Source organism: Bufo gargarizans, chromosome 4 (assembly GCF_014858855.1).
Source record: "Bufo gargarizans isolate SCDJY-AF-19 chromosome 4, ASM1485885v1, whole genome shotgun sequence".
Taxonomy (NCBI): domain Eukaryota; kingdom Metazoa; phylum Chordata; class Amphibia; order Anura; family Bufonidae; genus Bufo; species Bufo gargarizans.
In genome coordinates, this window is record NC_058083.1 from 139,005,764 (window position 1) to 139,024,095 (window position 18,332).

The following is an 18,332-nucleotide window of genomic DNA, read 5'->3' on the forward strand; positions in this document are numbered from 1 at the left end:
GTTCTTCACAAGGATAATGCGTTTCTCCGGCCCATTCCTTCCTTCTCCCATAGGTGGTCTCTGACTTCCATATCAACAAGAGATTGTCCTTCCCTCACTGTCCCTCTCCTTCACACCCTGAAGGAAAAGAGTTACGCCATTGGGATGCGGTCAGGGCTCTGAAGATGATTAGCAGCCTCCAGTTTCTTCCGGCGTACGGACTCTTATTTTATTTTATTTTATTTTTTGTCATTCTGGAAGGTGCTCTCAAGGGAGGGATTGGCAGCCTCCAAGGTGGCAATCGCACGTTGCAATCGGGCTGCAATTGCGGAGGCACACCGCACCCAGGGCAGGGTCTCGTCCTTAGGTGTCACGGCTCACTCCACCAGAGCGGTGGGCGCATCTTTGGGCTCAGAGGAATCGCGCTTCGGCTGCAGAGTGGTGTAAGGCGGCTACTTGGTCCTCCTTACGCACATTCACAAATTCTGTCGGGTGCATTCTTGTGTATCGCCGGACGCTGCCTTGGGCTGCAGGGTCTTGCAGGGCGGCAGTTCTTTGATGCCTGTCGGGATGCTTGCTTCCATGAGTCTGTGGTTTCTTTCCCCCCCCCCCCCCCCCTCCCCTGTGGACTGCTTTTGGACATCCCACGGTTCCTGTGTCCCCCAATGAATATGGGTGAGAAAAGGAGATTTTTGTAAAACTTACCAGTAAAATCTCTTTCTCGCTCTTCATTGGGGGACACAGCACCCACCCAGTATTGTTGTTCGACCACAGTTGTGGCGGTTGCTGGTTAGAACCTTGCTGTGGTTACTTGACATTGTTGGTGTTCCACGTTCTTTCATTGTTTAATTTACCTCTCCTAGTGCTTGTACACAAACTGAAGCTCTCTCTCCAGGCTGGGGGGTATAGCTGCCAGGGGAAGAGCTAACAGCTTTTACTAGTGTCACCGCCTCCTAGAGGACTTAGCTATACCCACTGTTCCTGTGTCCCCCAATGAAGAGCGAGAAAGTGATTTTACTGGTAAGTTTTACCAAAATCTCCTTTTTTCTTTTATCCATACCAGAAAATATAAGCATAGTTTTCAGAGGACATGGACAAGTGTGTATTAGTATATGCAAGCATTATTTAATCTGTCTATAAATATAAAATCCCCAAACTCTCTCATTATTCTTCTTAGGTTTATATTGAAATAACAGCAGTTTTGAAACATGATGATCCAAGGGTTCGGCGCCTCCAAGACAATGCCTCTGACCTTAGCCAGCTCAGTACACAAACAGTCTTTTCAATGATTGATCATCTTACTCAGTGGGCAAGGGAGAAATTCCAGGCACTTCATGCTGAGAAAAGCAACGGCAAAAGTGGAGTCCGTGGAGAAATGAATGGTTAGTTACAGTAGTCCTTATACCAGATTATTACATTACTGTTAGTCCAAAATGTGTTATGTGTACGTACATACATACGTGTACAGATGTATGTTTCTTTACCTTTTCCCTTGGCTCGACCTATTTTGCAATGTGTCACAAGATGTCTATCCTGTCTATGTGTGGCCACCTATTGGTTGTGTTGTGAACTGCAGTCTGTCAAGGGTTTGGCTAGACCGTTGTGATATTGTATTGAAATTTTCATGAGACATTGGAGTCCTAGAGTCCAGCATTTTACACTTTCGAGAAGCAGGTTGAGAACAGGGAGTGTAGTCATCCATTATAGCCTGTCTGCATGCTCCCTCCTTCCCCTCTCTACTTTACAAATAAAGGAGGAGTGATCATGAAACAGCCAAATACGTGCCCTGTGAGCTACAAATAGTTTGTTCTTTAGAGAAAAAAATACTATTTGCAGCATAGCATCAGTTTGAGGGCTACAAAAATGTTTACATCCTCTGTTAGATCATACAAAGCATAACTTTTTTTTTTTTTTTGGAATCGGGAAACATTCTCTTGCCTTTATTGTAGAATCTTTTCTTCTTTTTTGTGGGACAAGTTATACTTTCTAATGGCACAATTTACTATATTTTTGGACGCATAAGATGTACCTAGAATATAGAGGAAGAAAATAAGAAACAAACATAATTTTCATCAGACCCCCTTCAGACCTCTGTATTAGATCCCCATACCTCCTCAGACCTAAGATCAAACCCTAATGCTCCATCAGACTTTAGATCAAACCCTAATGCTCCATCAGACTTTAGATCAAACCCTCATGCTTCATCAGACCTTAGATCAGACCCCAAGCTCCATTAGACCTCAGATCAGACCCCAATCAGAATTCTGTATCAGACCCCCATTATGCAGCTGGCCCCCTCCTCTCACTGTCACAACAGATAGTAATTTTTTTATTTATTTTTTGTGTGATTTTATTTTCCACTAGCATCCCTCAATGAAGAATATGGAGAGTATCAAAATGTGACCAGATTTCTAGAGCTTATACCTCAAGATACTCTGGCTGTGGCTTCGTTTCGCTCCAAAGCTTATACCAGGGCTGTTATGCACTTTGAATCGTTTATCATGGAAAAAAAGCAAGAAATTCAAGAGCACCTGGTTTTTTTGCAGGTAAGCACTTATTTTATTGGCAATTGAAGCTCTTGCTTACCGGTGTATTTTCAGTCAGATCTGGCATCTTGAATTAGTTGCTTAAAATGCTTGCTGGCTACCAGGAAGGCTCATTTAGGGTCCATTCACGAGTCTGTAGTGTATTACACCCGGTCAGCACCCCCATAGAACCTCCTATTCTTGTCCGCAATTGTGGACAACAATAGGACATGTTCTATTTTTTTTCAGAGCCGCGGACTGGAAGTTCGGGGCCGCGCTCCGGAAATGCGGATGCGGACAGCACACTGTGTGCTGTCCGCATCCTTTTCGTCCCCGTTGAGAATGAATGGGTTTGTCTGAATGGAGCCTTAAAGTGTAAATTTGCTTTTGAACACGATTTTGTATTCTATTAATGGATTGAATATACAGTTGCAAGAAAAAGTTAATTTAATAAAATGTAGTTGGATTGTACTTGGTCACAATTATAGACAAAAACAATCTAAACTAATTACAAACAGTAATGTCCATGTTTAAAAATGTTTTTAAGCACATTGAGTAAACATCCACAGTGCAGGAAGAAAAATTAAAGGTATTATCCCATCTTAGACAATGGGGGCATGTTGCTAGGATATGCCCCCATTGTCTTATAGGACAGGGAGAACGGAACGGAGAAAGTTGAGGAGGGCGCACTGCGCTGGCTCGGCTATTTCAGTCGGCCCCATAGAAATGAATGGGAGCGGTGGCCGCGCATGGGAGAGGCGGGGAGCTGCGCCTGGTGGTGGACGGACCCGGGGTCCTCCAGCCACAACTCTCCCCGGCTCCGTTCTCCTTATAGGTGACCTGCACCTATCAGACAATGGGGGCATATCCTAGCGATATGCCCCCATTGTCTAAAATGGGATAACCGCTTTAAGTCCGCCCATAGGATATAAACGTCCTATGGGTGGACCTCTATTTCTGAACGGACGTTTCTGAACGTCCTTTCAGAAATAGCAGCTGTACGCTAATCGTGCAGCTGCTGATCGGGTTGCCCGCTGTCAGTGACAGCAGGGCAACCCAGAGAGAAGGCAGGGACAGTGCCCAGGTGTCCCTGCCTTCCGGATCGCTGCAGACACAGCGCTCGCCGAGCGCTGTGTCTGCAGTGCAGGAAGCGCTGTACGCTTCCTGTTCCGGACCGGCGGTCATGTGACCGCCGGGACCGGAGCTGCAGGAGCTGTGTGAGGTCTTACAGAGACCTCGATCAGCCCTGCTCTGAGGCTGTACAGCGCAGAATCACGCTGTACAGCCTCTCTGGGGGTGCATTTCTCCTGTAACTGGGGCTACTATGTCAGCCCCAGTTACAGGAGAAATCAACAGTGAAAAAAAAAAAGAAAAAGTGAAGCAAATGCCCCCCAGAGGTCTTGTATGACCTTATGGGGGACGAAAAGCGTAAAAAAAAAATAAAAATATATATATAAAGGGTTGAAAAAAATAAAATAAAAAAAAGTTTCACATGTAAAAATAAAAAGGTCCCCAAGTAAGGAATAAAAAAAAATAAATAAATAAAATAGACATATTTGGTATTGCCACGTCCGTAAAAACCAGCTCTATAAAAATATCACATGAGCTAACCCCTCGGGTGAACACCGTAAAAAAAAAAAAAAAAAAAAAAAAAAAACCTGTGTCAAAACAAGCAATTTTTGTCACCTTGCATCACAAAAGGTGCAACACCAAGTGATCAAAAATGCGTATGTCCCACAAAATGGTACCAATAAAACAGTCACCTCATCCCGCAAAAAATGAGCCCCTACATAAGAAAATCTCTCAAAAAATAAAAAAACTATAGCTCTTAGAACATGGATACACTAAAACATCATTTTTTGGTTTCAAAAATGCTATTATTGTGTTAAAGTGAAACAAATAAAAAAAAGTATACATATTAGGTATTGCCGCGTCCGTAAAAAAACAGCTCTATAAAAATATCACATGAGCTAACCCCTCAGATGAACACCGTAAAAAAAAAAAAAAAAACTGTGTCAAAACAAGCAATTTTTGTCACCTTGCATCACAAAAGGTGCAACACCAAGTGATCAAAAACGCGTATGTCCCACAAAATGGTACCAATAAAACCGTCACCTCATCCCGCAAAAAATGAGCCCCTACATAAGAAAATCTCTCAAAAAATAAAAAAAATATAGCTATCAGAACATGGACACATTAAAACATAATTTTTTGTTTCTAAAATGCTATTATTGTGTAAAACTTTAATAAATGAGAAAAAGTATACATATTAGGTATCGCCACGTCCGTAACAATCTGCTCTATAAAAATGTCACCTGACTGAACCCCTCAGGTGAACGCTGTAAAAATAAATAAATAGAAACTGTGCTAAAACAACCAATTTTTTGGTCACCTTGCCCCATAAAGTGTTATAATGAATGATCAAAAAATCATATGTACCCCAAAATAGTACTAATAAAACTGGCACCTTATCCCCTAATTTCCAAAATGGGGTCACTTCTTAGGAGTTTCTACTGTAAGGGTGCATCAGGGGGCTTCAAATGGGACATGGCATCTAAAAACCATGTGGAGTTCCTTTTCTTCTGCGCCCTGCCATGTGCCCATACAGCAGTTTATGACCACATGTGGGGTGTTTCTGTAAACCGCAGAATCTGGGTAATAAATATTGAGTTTTGTTTGGCTGTTAACCATCGATGTGTTAAAGAAAAAATTGGATTAAAATGGAAAATCTGCCCAAAAAGTGAAATTTTAAAATTTGATCTCCATTTTCCTTTAATTCTCGTGGAACACATAAAGGGTTAACAAAGTTTGTAAAATCAGTTTTGAGTAACTTGAGGGGTGTAGTTTCTACAATGGGGTCATTTATGGGGGTATCCACTATGTAGGCCCCACAAAGTGACTTCAGACCTGAACTGGTCCTTATAAAGTGGGTTTTGGCAATTTTCTTAAAAATTTGAAGAATTTCTTCTAAACTTCTAAGCCTTCTAACGTCCTAAAAAAATAAAATGACATTTCCAAAATGATGCCAACATAAAGTAGACATATGGGGAATGTTAAATAATAAATATTTTATGAGGTATCACTTTCAGTTTTAAAAGCGGAGAAATTGAAATTTAGAAAATTGCGAATTTTTCAAATTTTTGGGTAAATTTGGGATGTTTTCATAAATAAAGGTGAAATATTTTGACTCAAATTTATGACTATCATGAAGTACAATGTGTCACGAGAAAACAATCTCTTAATGACTTGGATAAATAAAGGCGTTCCAAAGTTATTACCACATGAAGTGAGATATGTCCGTTTTGCAAAATTAGGCCTGGTCAGGAAGGGGGCAAATGGCCCAGATGGGAAGTGGTTAAGTGAACATCTGTGTTAATGACTTCTCCCAGAGCTAATTGACAATTATTTTTTTATTTTTTTTAGTTAAAGCTACTTTCACACTGACGTTTACTCATTCCAGCAGGCTCCGTAACTACAGTGTACATCCGTTTGCTGCCGGAAGTCTGCCTGGCCCCTTTCACTATAATGGGGAGTGGCTTCTGATCGCATGTCTGCATATTTGCTGTGCTTTTAGTGCAATGAGGGTGGTACTGTTGCTGTTATTGCATAGAAGCTCTTCACCTTTCACACAGCCTAGCCCCTTCCTAGGACCGGTGATTGACAGGGCCAGCCAATATTACATACTTACTGCCTGGAGAGGGGCTGAGCAGTGAAAGGAGTGGAGCTTCTGTGCAATGAAGTCAACAAGACTGCCCTCATTGAACTATACGGATCACTATAGGAATGGCACAGTTGGAAGCAGGTGAACTAATCCTGTGTGACACTATGCTTGGTTGCATAGCGATGTCGCTGATGACAATCTCTAAGTCATCAATGCAGAATTCCAGTAATTCCAAAGGGTTCACTTATTTTTCTAGCAACCTTTTATAAAAACCTGAATAATTTTGAAAATATATTATATCACTTAAATCTTTCAGTGATCCTGAGTTACAGTTTGTATTGCTTTCACAATTCTGATGGTTGCTCTGGATGTCATTTACAGCCCCATCCCATCTCTTAAGCTTTTTTTTTTTGTACACTGGATTAATATACAGTTCCTGAAGTGAAGATTGCACTTACCAGAATACAAATCAGCAAAACAAACAAACTATGTGGAGACCTTTAGCTTGCAAAGAAGGTTTCGGCTCAGAAGCAGGAGGGATTGTGAATGCAGCACTGGGTTATTGTAACTGGTGACTGTAACTAAGTACATTATCTGTAATTATATGGTTACAAAGACAGAGATATGTGAGAAAATTCTGTAGAACTTAGAATGAAGTAGGGTTGTTTCGGGTATCGAACTTCTCTCCCTCCCCCCCTGTGCTGCCGCCGCTGCCTCCAATTGGAGCGCGGAGGCGGGGAAGGGCTGTATTTGTACAATGTGTTTCTGCCGCTGGCTGTATTTGTATATTAAACGTTAATTATCATTGGTGGCGCATTGCGTCCTCTCTCCCCCCCCCCCCCCCCCCAAAGTATTAAAAACATTGGCGTAGTGCACCCCCCCCCATTATTAACCACCTCCCGTCCGCCCATAGGATATAAACGTCCGGGAGGTGGATCTCTATTTCTGAATGGACGTTTTAAAACGTCCGTTCAGAAACTGCATCTGCACGCTAATCGTGCAGCTGCTGATCGGGTTGCCCACTGTCAGTGACAGCAGGGCAACCCTAAGAGAAGGCAGGGACAGTGCCCAGGTGTCCCTGCCTTCTGGATCGCTGCATACACAGCGCTCACCGAGCGCTGTGTGTACAGAGCAGGAAGCGCTATGCGCTTCCTGTTCTGGCCCGGCGGTCACGTGACCGCCGGGACCGGAGAGTGCAGGAGCTGTGTGAGGTCTTTCAGAGACCTCGATCAGCCCTGCACTGAGGCTGTACAGCGCTGTATTGCGCTGTACAGCCTCTCTGGGGGGGTGCATTTCTCCTGTAACTGGGGCTACTATGTCAGCCCCAGTTACAGGAGAAATCAACAGTAAAAAAAAAAAAAAAGAAAAAGTGAATAAATGTCCCCCAGAGATCTTGTATGACCTTTATGGGGGACGAAAAGTGTAAAATAAAAAAAATAAAATAAAAGTGTTGAAAAAATAAAATGTTTCACATGTAAAAAAAATAATTCCCCAAGTAAGGAATAAAAAAAAAGTGAAAAATAGAAAAAATAAAATAAAATAGACATATTTGGTATTGCCGTGTCCGTAAAAACCAGCTCTATAAAAAAAAAATCACATGATCTAACCCCTCGGATGAACACCGTAAAATCAAAACAAGCAATTTTTGTCAACTTACATCACAAAAAGTGCAACACCAAGTGATCAAAAATGCATATGTCCCACAAAATGGTACCAATAAAACCGTCACCTCATCCCGCAAAAAATTAGCCCCTACATAAGAAAATCTCTCAAAAAATAAAAAAACTATAGCTCTTAGAACATGGAGACTCTAAAACATCATTTTTTTTGGTTTCAAAAATGCTATTATTGTGTTAAAGTGAAACAAATAAAAAAAAGTATACATATAAGGTATTGCCGCGTCCGTAAAAACCAGCTCTATAAAAATATCACATGACCTAACCCCTCGGGCGAACACCGTAAAAAAAAAAAAACTGTGTCAAAACAAGCAATTTTTGTCACCTTACATCACAAAAAGTGCAACACCAAGTGATCAAAAATGCGTATGTCCCACTAAATGGTACCAATAAAACCGTCACCTCATCCCGCAAAAAATGAGCCCCTACATAAGAAAATCTCTCAGAAAATAAAAAAAAACTATAGCTCTCAGAACATGGACACATTGAAACATAATTTTTTTTGTTTCAAAAATGCTATTATTGTGTAAAACTTTAATAAATAAGAAAAAGTATACATATTAGGTATCGCCACGTCCGTAACAATCTGCTTTATAAAAATGTCACTTGACTGAACCCCTTTGGTGAACGCTGTAAAAATAAATAAATAGAAACTGCTAAAACAACCCATTTTTTGGTCACCTTGCCCCATAAAGTGTTATAATGAATGATCTAAAAATCATATGTACCCAAAAATAGTAGCAATTAAACTGGCACCTTATCCCCTAGTTTCCAAAATGGGATCACTTCTTGGGAGTTTCTACTGTAAGGGGGCTTCAAATGGGACATGGCATCTAAAAACCACGTGGAGTTCCTTTTCTTATGCGCCCTGCCGTGTGCCCATACAGCAGTTTATGACCACATGTTGGGTGTTTCTGTAAACCACAGAATCTGGGTAATAAATATAGAGTTTTGTTTGGCTGTTAACCATCAATGTTTTAAAGAAAAAATTGGATTAAAATGGAAAATCTGCCAAAAAAGTGAAATTAAAAAATGTGATCTCCATTTTCCTTTAATTCTTATGGAACGCCTAAAGGGTTAACAAAGTTTGTAAAATCGGTTTTAAGTAACTTGAGGGGTGTAGTTTCTACAATGGGGTCATTTATGGGGGTATCCACTATGTAGGCCCCACAAAGTGACTTCAGACCTGAACTGGTCCTTTAAAAAGTGGGTTTTGGCACATAAATTGAGATATTTCAGTTTTGCAAAATTAGGCCTGGTCAGGAAGGGGGCAAATGGCCCAGATGGCAAGTGGTTAAAGTCAGTGGTGACAGTGGCCACATGGTCCCCTTCCCTCCTCCTCATTGGTGGTGCAGTGGCAGCTTCTGATCGGAGCCCTAGCAGTGTAATGCTGGGGCTCCAATCGGTTACCAGGGCAGCCAGGATGCTACTGAAGCCCCGGCTGCCATGGTGAGCTCCCTGCTGCTGTGTGCACTATGCACAGGGCAGCAGGGAGAGTGTAAAGTCCTATTCACCCGAATAGATCTCTATTAGGGTTAATAGACAAGGGATTAAAAGATCCCAGGTTGTAGCCCCTAAGTGGGGAAATATTTATTAAATAAACTAATAAAAAAACACAACAAAATATTAAGCATAAATCACACACTTTCCCAAATTTACATATGTAATATTTTATTTATTTATTGTTTGTATATTTTATATCGCCTAGTCCGAAAAGTTCAAACTATTAAAATATAAAAAAATCTCTCCTATCCAGTGAACGCCGTAAAAAGGGAGAAAAAAAAATGCGCAATTCGCCATAATCGAACAGTCCAAAATAGGATTGGACTGTTCGATTATGGGCCGGATGTTCCATAAAATGTGGAGTGCGCGCTGCTTTTGTGTTATTGAATGGTATTGACCATCGCAATCAATTTTTATGGTATCGAAACCGAATAAAAATTTTGGTATCGAAACAACTCTAGAAGGAAGTTATGTCAGTTATTGCTTACCTTGAGCCTCAGTGTGTTCCTACTCATCTCAGTTTATGGCAATTGAGAAACTTTAGCCTCCGTAATTGATGCAGTTATAGAACATTTTTACTAAAGTTGATGGAACAACAACGTGGCGTTTTGATCAGATGGTGACCTTTTTCAAACACTACAAGAAAATAAGAAAAACTGAGCATAAAACAACAACAAGGCATCAAGAAGAATAACACCGATATCAAGTAAAGGTAACAATCTATGATAAAGGTAACAATATAAATAAAACCTTCATAAACACTTCAATCCAAGTACAAAAATACAATAGGGGGTGATACTATAATAGAAAATATCAACTGATGCTCAGCCAACAATTGAATCAAGCAGACAATCGTTATCTGGCTGCTGGCGGTGTACATAATGGGAGACACACAAAAAACGTAATCAATGTGTAAAAGACTGTAATAATTAATGAACCGTACTATGTATTTACCTATTTGCCAGAGAAGAGAAGTAGAAACAAGGAATTGGTGCTTAGGAATAGTGAATTCTCACCAGTCTATGCGCTGTACGTGAGTTGAATGACATGGTTTAAATAGGGGAAGGAAGTGATGTACCTGGAAGTATGCGTGTTCCAGCTTTATCAATTGGCTGATTCTCAGTCAATATGTTATATTTTCTATTATAGGATCACACAAATTGTGTATTTTGTACCTGGATTACAATGTTTAAAAAAGTTTTATTTATATTATTACTTTTATCATATATTGTTATCTTTACTTGATATCGGTGTGATTCTGTGTTTTCTGTTTTGTTATGCATGCTGCTAGTTTTTCACTATTTCTTTCTTTGAAAAAGGTCACCATCCGATCGAAACCACATGTTGTTGTGCCATGAACTTTAAATGGGTTCTGTGGGAATTAATAAACCGAAAGTACTGAAAATACTTTTATATTACTTTATAAAAAATATATTCCCAAATAACTTTTATTAGTTATAATGGCTCATTTTGTCTGGGGAGCAATCATCAGGGGAAATAAAATGGCCGCCGTCCTATTAGTCCACACAAAACTTGTCCTAATCACACAGCAGGACATTACTTCAGGAAACTGCTGTAAAGAGCTGCCGCATCCTCCTCTCTGCTTGTCAGGGATTATGATCTTCAGCTGTATCTCTGTAGGAATGGAGTTCATGAGGAGACATGAAATATGGAGAGTTGGTACAGATGTGAGTAATAAGCAGCAGCTCTTGTGTGCAGTTTCTATTACCAGAGTTTGTCTAGTCGGTCCTCTCTGTACTTCATGTCTCCTCATGAACTCCATTTCCACAGAGATACGGCTGAAGATAATAATCCCTGACAAGCAGAGAGGAGGATGAGGCAGCTCTTTACCTCAGTGTCCTGAAGTAACGTCCTGCTGTGTGATTAGGACAGGTTTTGTGTGGACTAATAGGATGGCAGCCATTTTATTTCCCCTGATGATTGCTCCCTAGACAAAACAAGCCAAAGGTAATATTTTTTCATTTTCTTAATTCCTGGAGAACCCCTTTAATAAATATTTTCTATAACTGCATGAATTGCGGACTGCCATAGTCTGTCGACTGCTATACTACAGTTTGGCAACCCTATTTGGAGCACCCACCTTGAAAGTGACCCATCTGTTTATGCACATACACAGGGAAGGTTTTCAACCACTAACTGCACAGTGATCCTGAATTTAAATGACGCTTTCGTAAGAAAATATTTTATTCTGCTCATAGGACAATTTAATAAAATTGGTTTTCTCCTTGTTTAGAAACTTTATGCTGCTATGCATGAACCTGATGGAGTAGCGGGGGTGAGCGCTATTCGTAAGAAGGAAGCCTCTCTGAAAGAACAGATCTTGGAGCATGAAAGCATTGGTTTGCTGAGGGATGCTACAGCCTGCTATGACCGAGCCATTCAGCTCAAGCCAGAAGAGGTATTGGAGGTTCTTGGACTTTCTCCCGGTATAGCCTCCGGTATCTTCATAGTTAGGCTCCACCCAGGGGAACCTGCCGGCGTCTCATACTCCCATGCTGTAGCGCTGGCCAATCGCAGTACTCAGCTCATAGCCTGAGAGACTTTTTTTTTTTCTCTCAGGCTATGAGCGATTGGCCAGCACTACAGCATGGGAGAATGAGACGCCGGCAGGTTCCACTGGATGGAGCCTAACATATGAAGATACCAGAGGCTATACCGGGAGAACGGCGCGGCGCCCAGGTATAACAGTAAGTGCAGGGAGATCCCTGGGCGTCGCTCTCCATGTCTGTATAGTTAGTTTAGATGTTTTATTCTAGTGAAAGGTCCTCTTTAAAGATGCAGTCTGGATAGCAATTAGATGGAAATTACTCCTTAGAGCTGTGTGTTGGGCTGTAATGATTAAAGTGACGATTGGGAGTAACCAGTTGGGGGCGCACACTCTGACATTAAAGGGCTTCTGTCACCCCACTAAACCTTTTTTTATTTATTTTTTTATACTTTTTTTTTTTTTTTGCTTACTTATAATCCCTACACTGCGATTTTTTTTGCCTACATAATCTAATTAATCATTGTTTAAAATATGCAAATTACCTTGCTACCAGCAAGTAGGGCGGCTACTTGCTGGTAGCAGCCGCATCCTCCGATCCTAAAGACGTCCCCTCCGCATTGTGATTGACAGGGCCAGGGAACGGAATCGTTCTCCGCTGGCCCTGCCTGTTTGCATTCAAAATCTGGCGCCTGCGCCGCGGCCGTACCTGTCTTCAATTGGCGCAGGCGCACTGAGAGGCGGCCGCTCCATCCTCAATGTGCCTGTGCCGGGTGTAGATGTGACATTATCGGCGCAATGCGGAGGTAGCCGCCCTACTTCCTGGTAGTTAGCAGGTAGTCAGTAGGCAGGTAATTAGCATATTTTAAAAGCATGTTTTAAACAAAATCTACAGGACCAAAATGATTAATTAGATTATGTAGACACACCCTATTGACATAGTATAACACGTAGTTGGTAATTGATTCATACACTTCCAGGAGGGATAACAGATTAGCAGCACAACAGAATTCTATGAAAAAATGCTCCAAAATTGTTATTTCTTGCTCGTATTGTTGGGGGACACAGGACCGTGGGTATAGCTGCTTGCTGCCACTAGGAGGCGACACTAGGCTAGAAAGTTTTTATTATGTACATAGAAAACAATTAAAATAGACTTGTCAGGTGATCCAAGATCCTCTTTTGAAAATTTTTTATTTTTTTTTTCAATATCAAAACACAAGAAATACTATATAAATGTGGAATCATTGTAATTGTACTGACCCATAAAACTATGGCAGATTTTTATTTTTATTTTCCAATTCCGCCTCATTTGGAATTTTATTTCTAACTTCCCACTGCATGGTATCCAATATTAAATGGGTCCATTAGAAAGTACAACTTGTCCCACAAAAAAAAAAAACCCTCATACGGCTATGGGAATGGAAAAATCTAAAGGTTATGGAGTATTATCTTCCTGCAGATTCTGCACCATCACGGCGTGCTGAAATCAATGTTGGGCCTCGGCCAATTATCTACTGTGATTACACAAGTCAATGGAATCCTAAATAATAGGTAAGTATTGTCACACTTTATCTTGCATAACGATATGATTTTATGCATGGGTATACTTTAAAGGGATTTTCCTCTGGATAAGTTATCAGTATCCGATACCCGGGACCCCCACCAATCAGCTGTTTGAGAAGGCACCGGCGCTCCTTTGAGTGCTTCGGCCCTATTGAAGCTTTCCCTAGGCCAGTGACGACCCCTTTTATCAGTCACGTGGCTTAGGAGCAGCTCACCCTCATTGAAGTAAATGGGGCTGAGCGCGATACCAAGCTACTATGCAATGTACAGCACTGTGCTTGGTGAGCCGGGATAGAGCAGCGGCACTCACAGGAGCTCCAGTGTCTTCTCAAACAGCTGTTTGGCGGGGGTCCCAGGTGTCGGAACCCCACCGATCAGATATATATTTTTTTAATCAGATAATTTTTATTTGAAATTTTCTGAAAATCACAAAAATGCAAAGAAAGAAAATAGCCTGCACATTATACATGCATCAGTTGATAATGATAGTATCCTAGTATTACATGATAGGCCACAGAATAACTTCCATGAGTATGTAACATGTCAACAGGCATATCATAAGATGCACCTAAGATCAAGTAATCTAGTTACACGACACCGATCAGATATTGATGACCTATTCTGAGGACAGTTCTCCAGTTATAAAATATTGCAAAACCCTTTTAATGAGCCGTTTAAATTCATGGACGGCTTTTCTTAGAACGCTGTGTTCTGATAGGTCATCAGTGTCTGGTCAGTGGGGGCCGACACCTGGGACCCCAGCTGTTCAGCTGTCTCATGCATTTGTCGATTATTAGGTACATTTGTCTGTTATCTTATTGTCTTGTTCAACCCCAGGGCTGATTGGACTGCTGAATTGAACACATATAGAGTCGAGGCAGCTTGGAAGCTCTCCAAATGGGACCTAGTGGATGAATACCTTTCCACAGGTAATATTTTCATGTATGTTAGTGTAATGTTACAGTTTGGCATTATATCGCATTAGAATATTGTGTAGCTAACATGTAGGTAACTCGAGCAGTTTGTCTGAAGCAACTGATGCAAAGGGCATCTTTCAGCAGTTTTGTACCTATGAAACTGGCTGACCTGTTGCGTATGCATTTGGCAGCTGAAGACATCTGTGTTGATCACATTTACACTGCCAGGACCTGTCAATCAAAGTGCAGAGAGCGCAGAGCCTCTAGGTGTAATGGCAATGCCCCCATTGCCCCTAGAGGATCATTTACATATATTAAAAGTTCGTTTTTATCAGCAATGTGGGCACATTTGAATATAGGACCAACACAGATGTCTTCAGCTGCCAAGTTCACATGTAACAGGTCAGTCAGTTTTATATGTACAAATCTGCTGACAGATGCCCTTTAATGCTTTTCTGCACAATAAGAATATTTCTGGACATGATTCAGCACCATCAGCAGGGGCACAGATGTGCAGAGATGCTATGGCTGCCAGTTCATTATCGCAGTGCCTCTTCACCTTTTACATGTAACACACTCTGAAAACTTTATTTACTGACAGATGTGTGCAGGGAAATTTCCCCATTGCAATAATATGGCTGTCCTGAATGCTTGGTTTTAAAGTTGCATTGTCTTAACAGATAGAATATCTACCAACTGGAGCATCCAACTTGGGCAGTTGCTGCTGTTGTCTAAGAAGAAGGAAAGGGAAGCATTCTATGACACTCTCAAAGTGGTGCGTGCAGAGCAGATTGTGCCTTTGTCAGCTGCCAGCTTTGAGAGAGGGTCCTACCAACGGGGATATGAGTATATAGTAAGGTACACAGCTTTAATTTACTTTTGATGCGATAAGGGTAGATTTCACTATGATGGGTTACGCTGAGAATCGGCAGCAAACTCTGCAAGTGTAACACGCGTTAGGTGATTTGACAGTGGATTTAAAGGGATATTCCGATCTTGGACATTGGGGGCATATCGCTAGGATATGCCCCCAATGTCTGATATGTGCCGCTACCACCTCTGGGACCTGCACTTATACTTAGAACGGAGCCCGCAAAATGCTGGATGGCGCACGGGCAGCTACCCTCTATTTATTTCTATGAGACTGCCGAAAATGGCCGAGTGGTGTTTTTGGCTATTTTCGGATGTCCCATTAAAATGAATGGGACGTGCACCATGAAATCGCGGCCACTGCTCCATTGACTTCTATGGGGCTTATGGAAATAGCCGAGCCAGCGATCAGCTATTTTCGTCGGTCCCAAAGAAATTAATGGAGGGGGACCGTAAATGCAAAGTGTGCCTTCCGACACTTTTGCAGCTCCTATAGGTGCTCCCAGTTCCCAAGATGGGAATAACCTTTTGATAGGAGTGAAATGTACCATGAAAATCCACAGCAGAAATTGACATGCTGCAGATGTAAAATTCCACATTGCAGGTGCATTTCAGTGCAGTAAAGTCATCCTATATTTGACTGCGGATTTTCAAAAGCCACAGCATTTTTCTCCTGTAGACATAACCCTTGTATTAAACTGAAATGTATTTCTCTTGCACTCCAAAGTATGCTTCATTCATGTCTGTAACCATTATATTAGATGTATGTGATTACCTTAATGTTACTGAAAGTATCTTTTCTTGTGAACTCTAAAGGCTGCACATGCTGTGTGAGCTTGAACACAGTGTGAAGATGTTGCTCCAGGATCCTGCCCCTGACTCAACCACAGAGTCGCTGAATTGGCCAGCAAGGCTGGAAATGACCCAGAACTCCTACAGGGCAAGGGAGCCCATATTGGCAGTACGCAGAGCTTTACTGACTGTTGGTAGCAGGTGGGTTGTTCTGGTTTTTATGAATTGGTAGGGTAAATAAAATTGGGCAATTGAAGTAACATACAGTAATAAATTGAGAATCCATTCGGATGACTAGCAAAACGTCTTCAAGTCAGGTTGCTCTGACTTACTACTGATATGATATACAATTCAGCAGTTTAGTAATGAAATGCAGAATAAATTAGAGAAACCGCCAAACTGGCTGTGCTATGCTTTATAGGTAACTCCCATAGAAGTGAAAGGCAACTACAGAAACGGTGTAGCACAACCAGCTCAGCTGTTTCCATATTTCTAGTCGCCAAATATGATGGGTATTCTGATTTCAGCCATGAATGACTGAGATGGGAATATCCATTTATGTAACTTTGCAATTACATTGCGTTACTTAACCTCTTCAGGACACATGACGTACCGGTACGTCATGATGCCCTGGTACTTAAGGACACATGACGTACCGGTACGTCATGTGTTGTTCCGATCACTGCCGCCCGGCTGGCAGTGATCGGAACAAGGTGCCTGCACAAATCATTGAGCAGGCACCTAGGCTAAATGCGCGGGGGGGTCCCGTGACCCCCCCATGTCGGCGATCACAACAAACCGCAGGTCAATTCAGACCTGCGGTTTGATGCGCTTTTTGCCGTTTCTGATCCCCGCGGTCCCTGACCGAGGGGATCAGAAACTTTACAATGCCCAGAATATATATGTTCTTCCTCCCCCTGCACCCCTGAATGATATTTAGTGGGCGGGTGGTGCAGGGGGAGGGGTGCGGCAGGCGGGATCGCGATCCCCCGCCCGCCTCCCATTGCGTAATCGTTGGTGCACAGTGGGTATACCAGGGTGCCAGCACATTGCTGGCACCCTGGTATAAACGGCTGACATCGTTGATGCGATGTCAGCCGTTTAACCCTTTCCATACAGCGGTCCTCCCTCTCTGATAGGGGGGGCTGCTGTGCCTTTGCAGCCCCCCGATGGGAGAGGGAGAGAGCCCCCAGACAGCCCCCCGACACCCCAGTCCTCACCCTTCCCCGTCTGCGAAGTTGTGGCAGACGGGGGAAAGGTTCCCATGGCAACAGGACGCCTGCTCAGGCGTCCTGCTGTCCATGGTGCTGAACAGATCTGTGCTGAAAGCATAGATCTGTTCAGTGTAAGTAAAATACAGTGCAGTACCCTATATAGAGTACAGTACTGTATTATGCAGACATCAGACCCACTGGATCTTCAAGAACCAAGTGGGTCTGGGTAAAAAAAAAAAAAGTGAAAAAAAAGTAAAAATCAAAAAACACATTTATCACTGATTAAAAATGAAAAAAATTAAATTCCCTACACATGTTTGGTATCGCCGCGTCCGTAACGACCTGATCTATAAAACGGTCATGTTACTTTACCCGAACGGTGAACGCCATAAAAATAAAAAATTAAAAACTATGATGAAATAGAAATTTTGCCCACCTTACTTCCCAAAAAAAGGTAATAAAAGTGATCAAAAAAGTCGCATGTACGCCAAAATTGTAACAATCAAACCGTCATCTCATCCCGCAAAAAATGAGACCCTACTTAAGATAATCGCCAAAAAACTATGGCTCTTGGACTATGAAAACACTAAAACATCATTTTTTTTGTTTCAAAAATGAAATCATTGTGTAAAACTTACATAAATTTAAAAAAGTATACATATTAGGTATTGCCGCGTCCGTATGGACCGGCTCTATAAAAATATCACATGACCTAACCCCTCAGGTGACCACCGTAAAAAAATAAAAATAAAAACGGTGTAAAAAAAGCAATTTTTTGTCATCTTACATCACAAAAAGTGCAATAGCAAGCGATCAAAAAATCATATGCACCCCAAAATAGTGCCAATCAAACCGTCATCTCATCCCGCAAAAAATGAGACCCTACTCAAGATAATCGCCCAAAAACTGAAACAACTATGGCTCTTAGACTATGGAGACACTAAAACTTTTTTTGTTTTAAAAATGAAATCATTGTGTAAAACTTACATAAATAAAAAAAATTGTATACATATTATGTATCGCCGCGTCCGTGACAACCTGCTCTATAAAATTACCACATGATCTAACCTGTCAGATGAATGTTGTAAATAACAAAAAAAAAAACTGTGCCAAAAAGGTATTT

General features: G+C 41.6%; 1 protein-coding gene across 2 annotated transcripts in view; it reads left to right on the top strand.

The window, feature by feature from the left end:
- The window catches only part of ATR (ATR serine/threonine kinase), a 141,720-nt gene that overhangs the window by 96,531 nt on the left and 26,857 nt on the right, over positions 1–18,332 (top strand). For both annotated transcript variants that reach the window (XM_044290356.1, XM_044290357.1), the window contains exons 27-33: positions 1,157–1,361; positions 2,344–2,525; positions 11,599–11,763; positions 13,313–13,404; positions 14,254–14,345; positions 15,014–15,191; positions 16,020–16,196. In XM_044290356.1, coding sequence (XP_044146291.1) covers positions 1,157–1,361; positions 2,344–2,525; positions 11,599–11,763; positions 13,313–13,404; positions 14,254–14,345; positions 15,014–15,191; positions 16,020–16,196 — 1,091 coding nt within the window. The remainder of the gene's footprint in view (positions 1–1,156; positions 1,362–2,343; positions 2,526–11,598; positions 11,764–13,312; positions 13,405–14,253; positions 14,346–15,013; positions 15,192–16,019; positions 16,197–18,332) is intronic.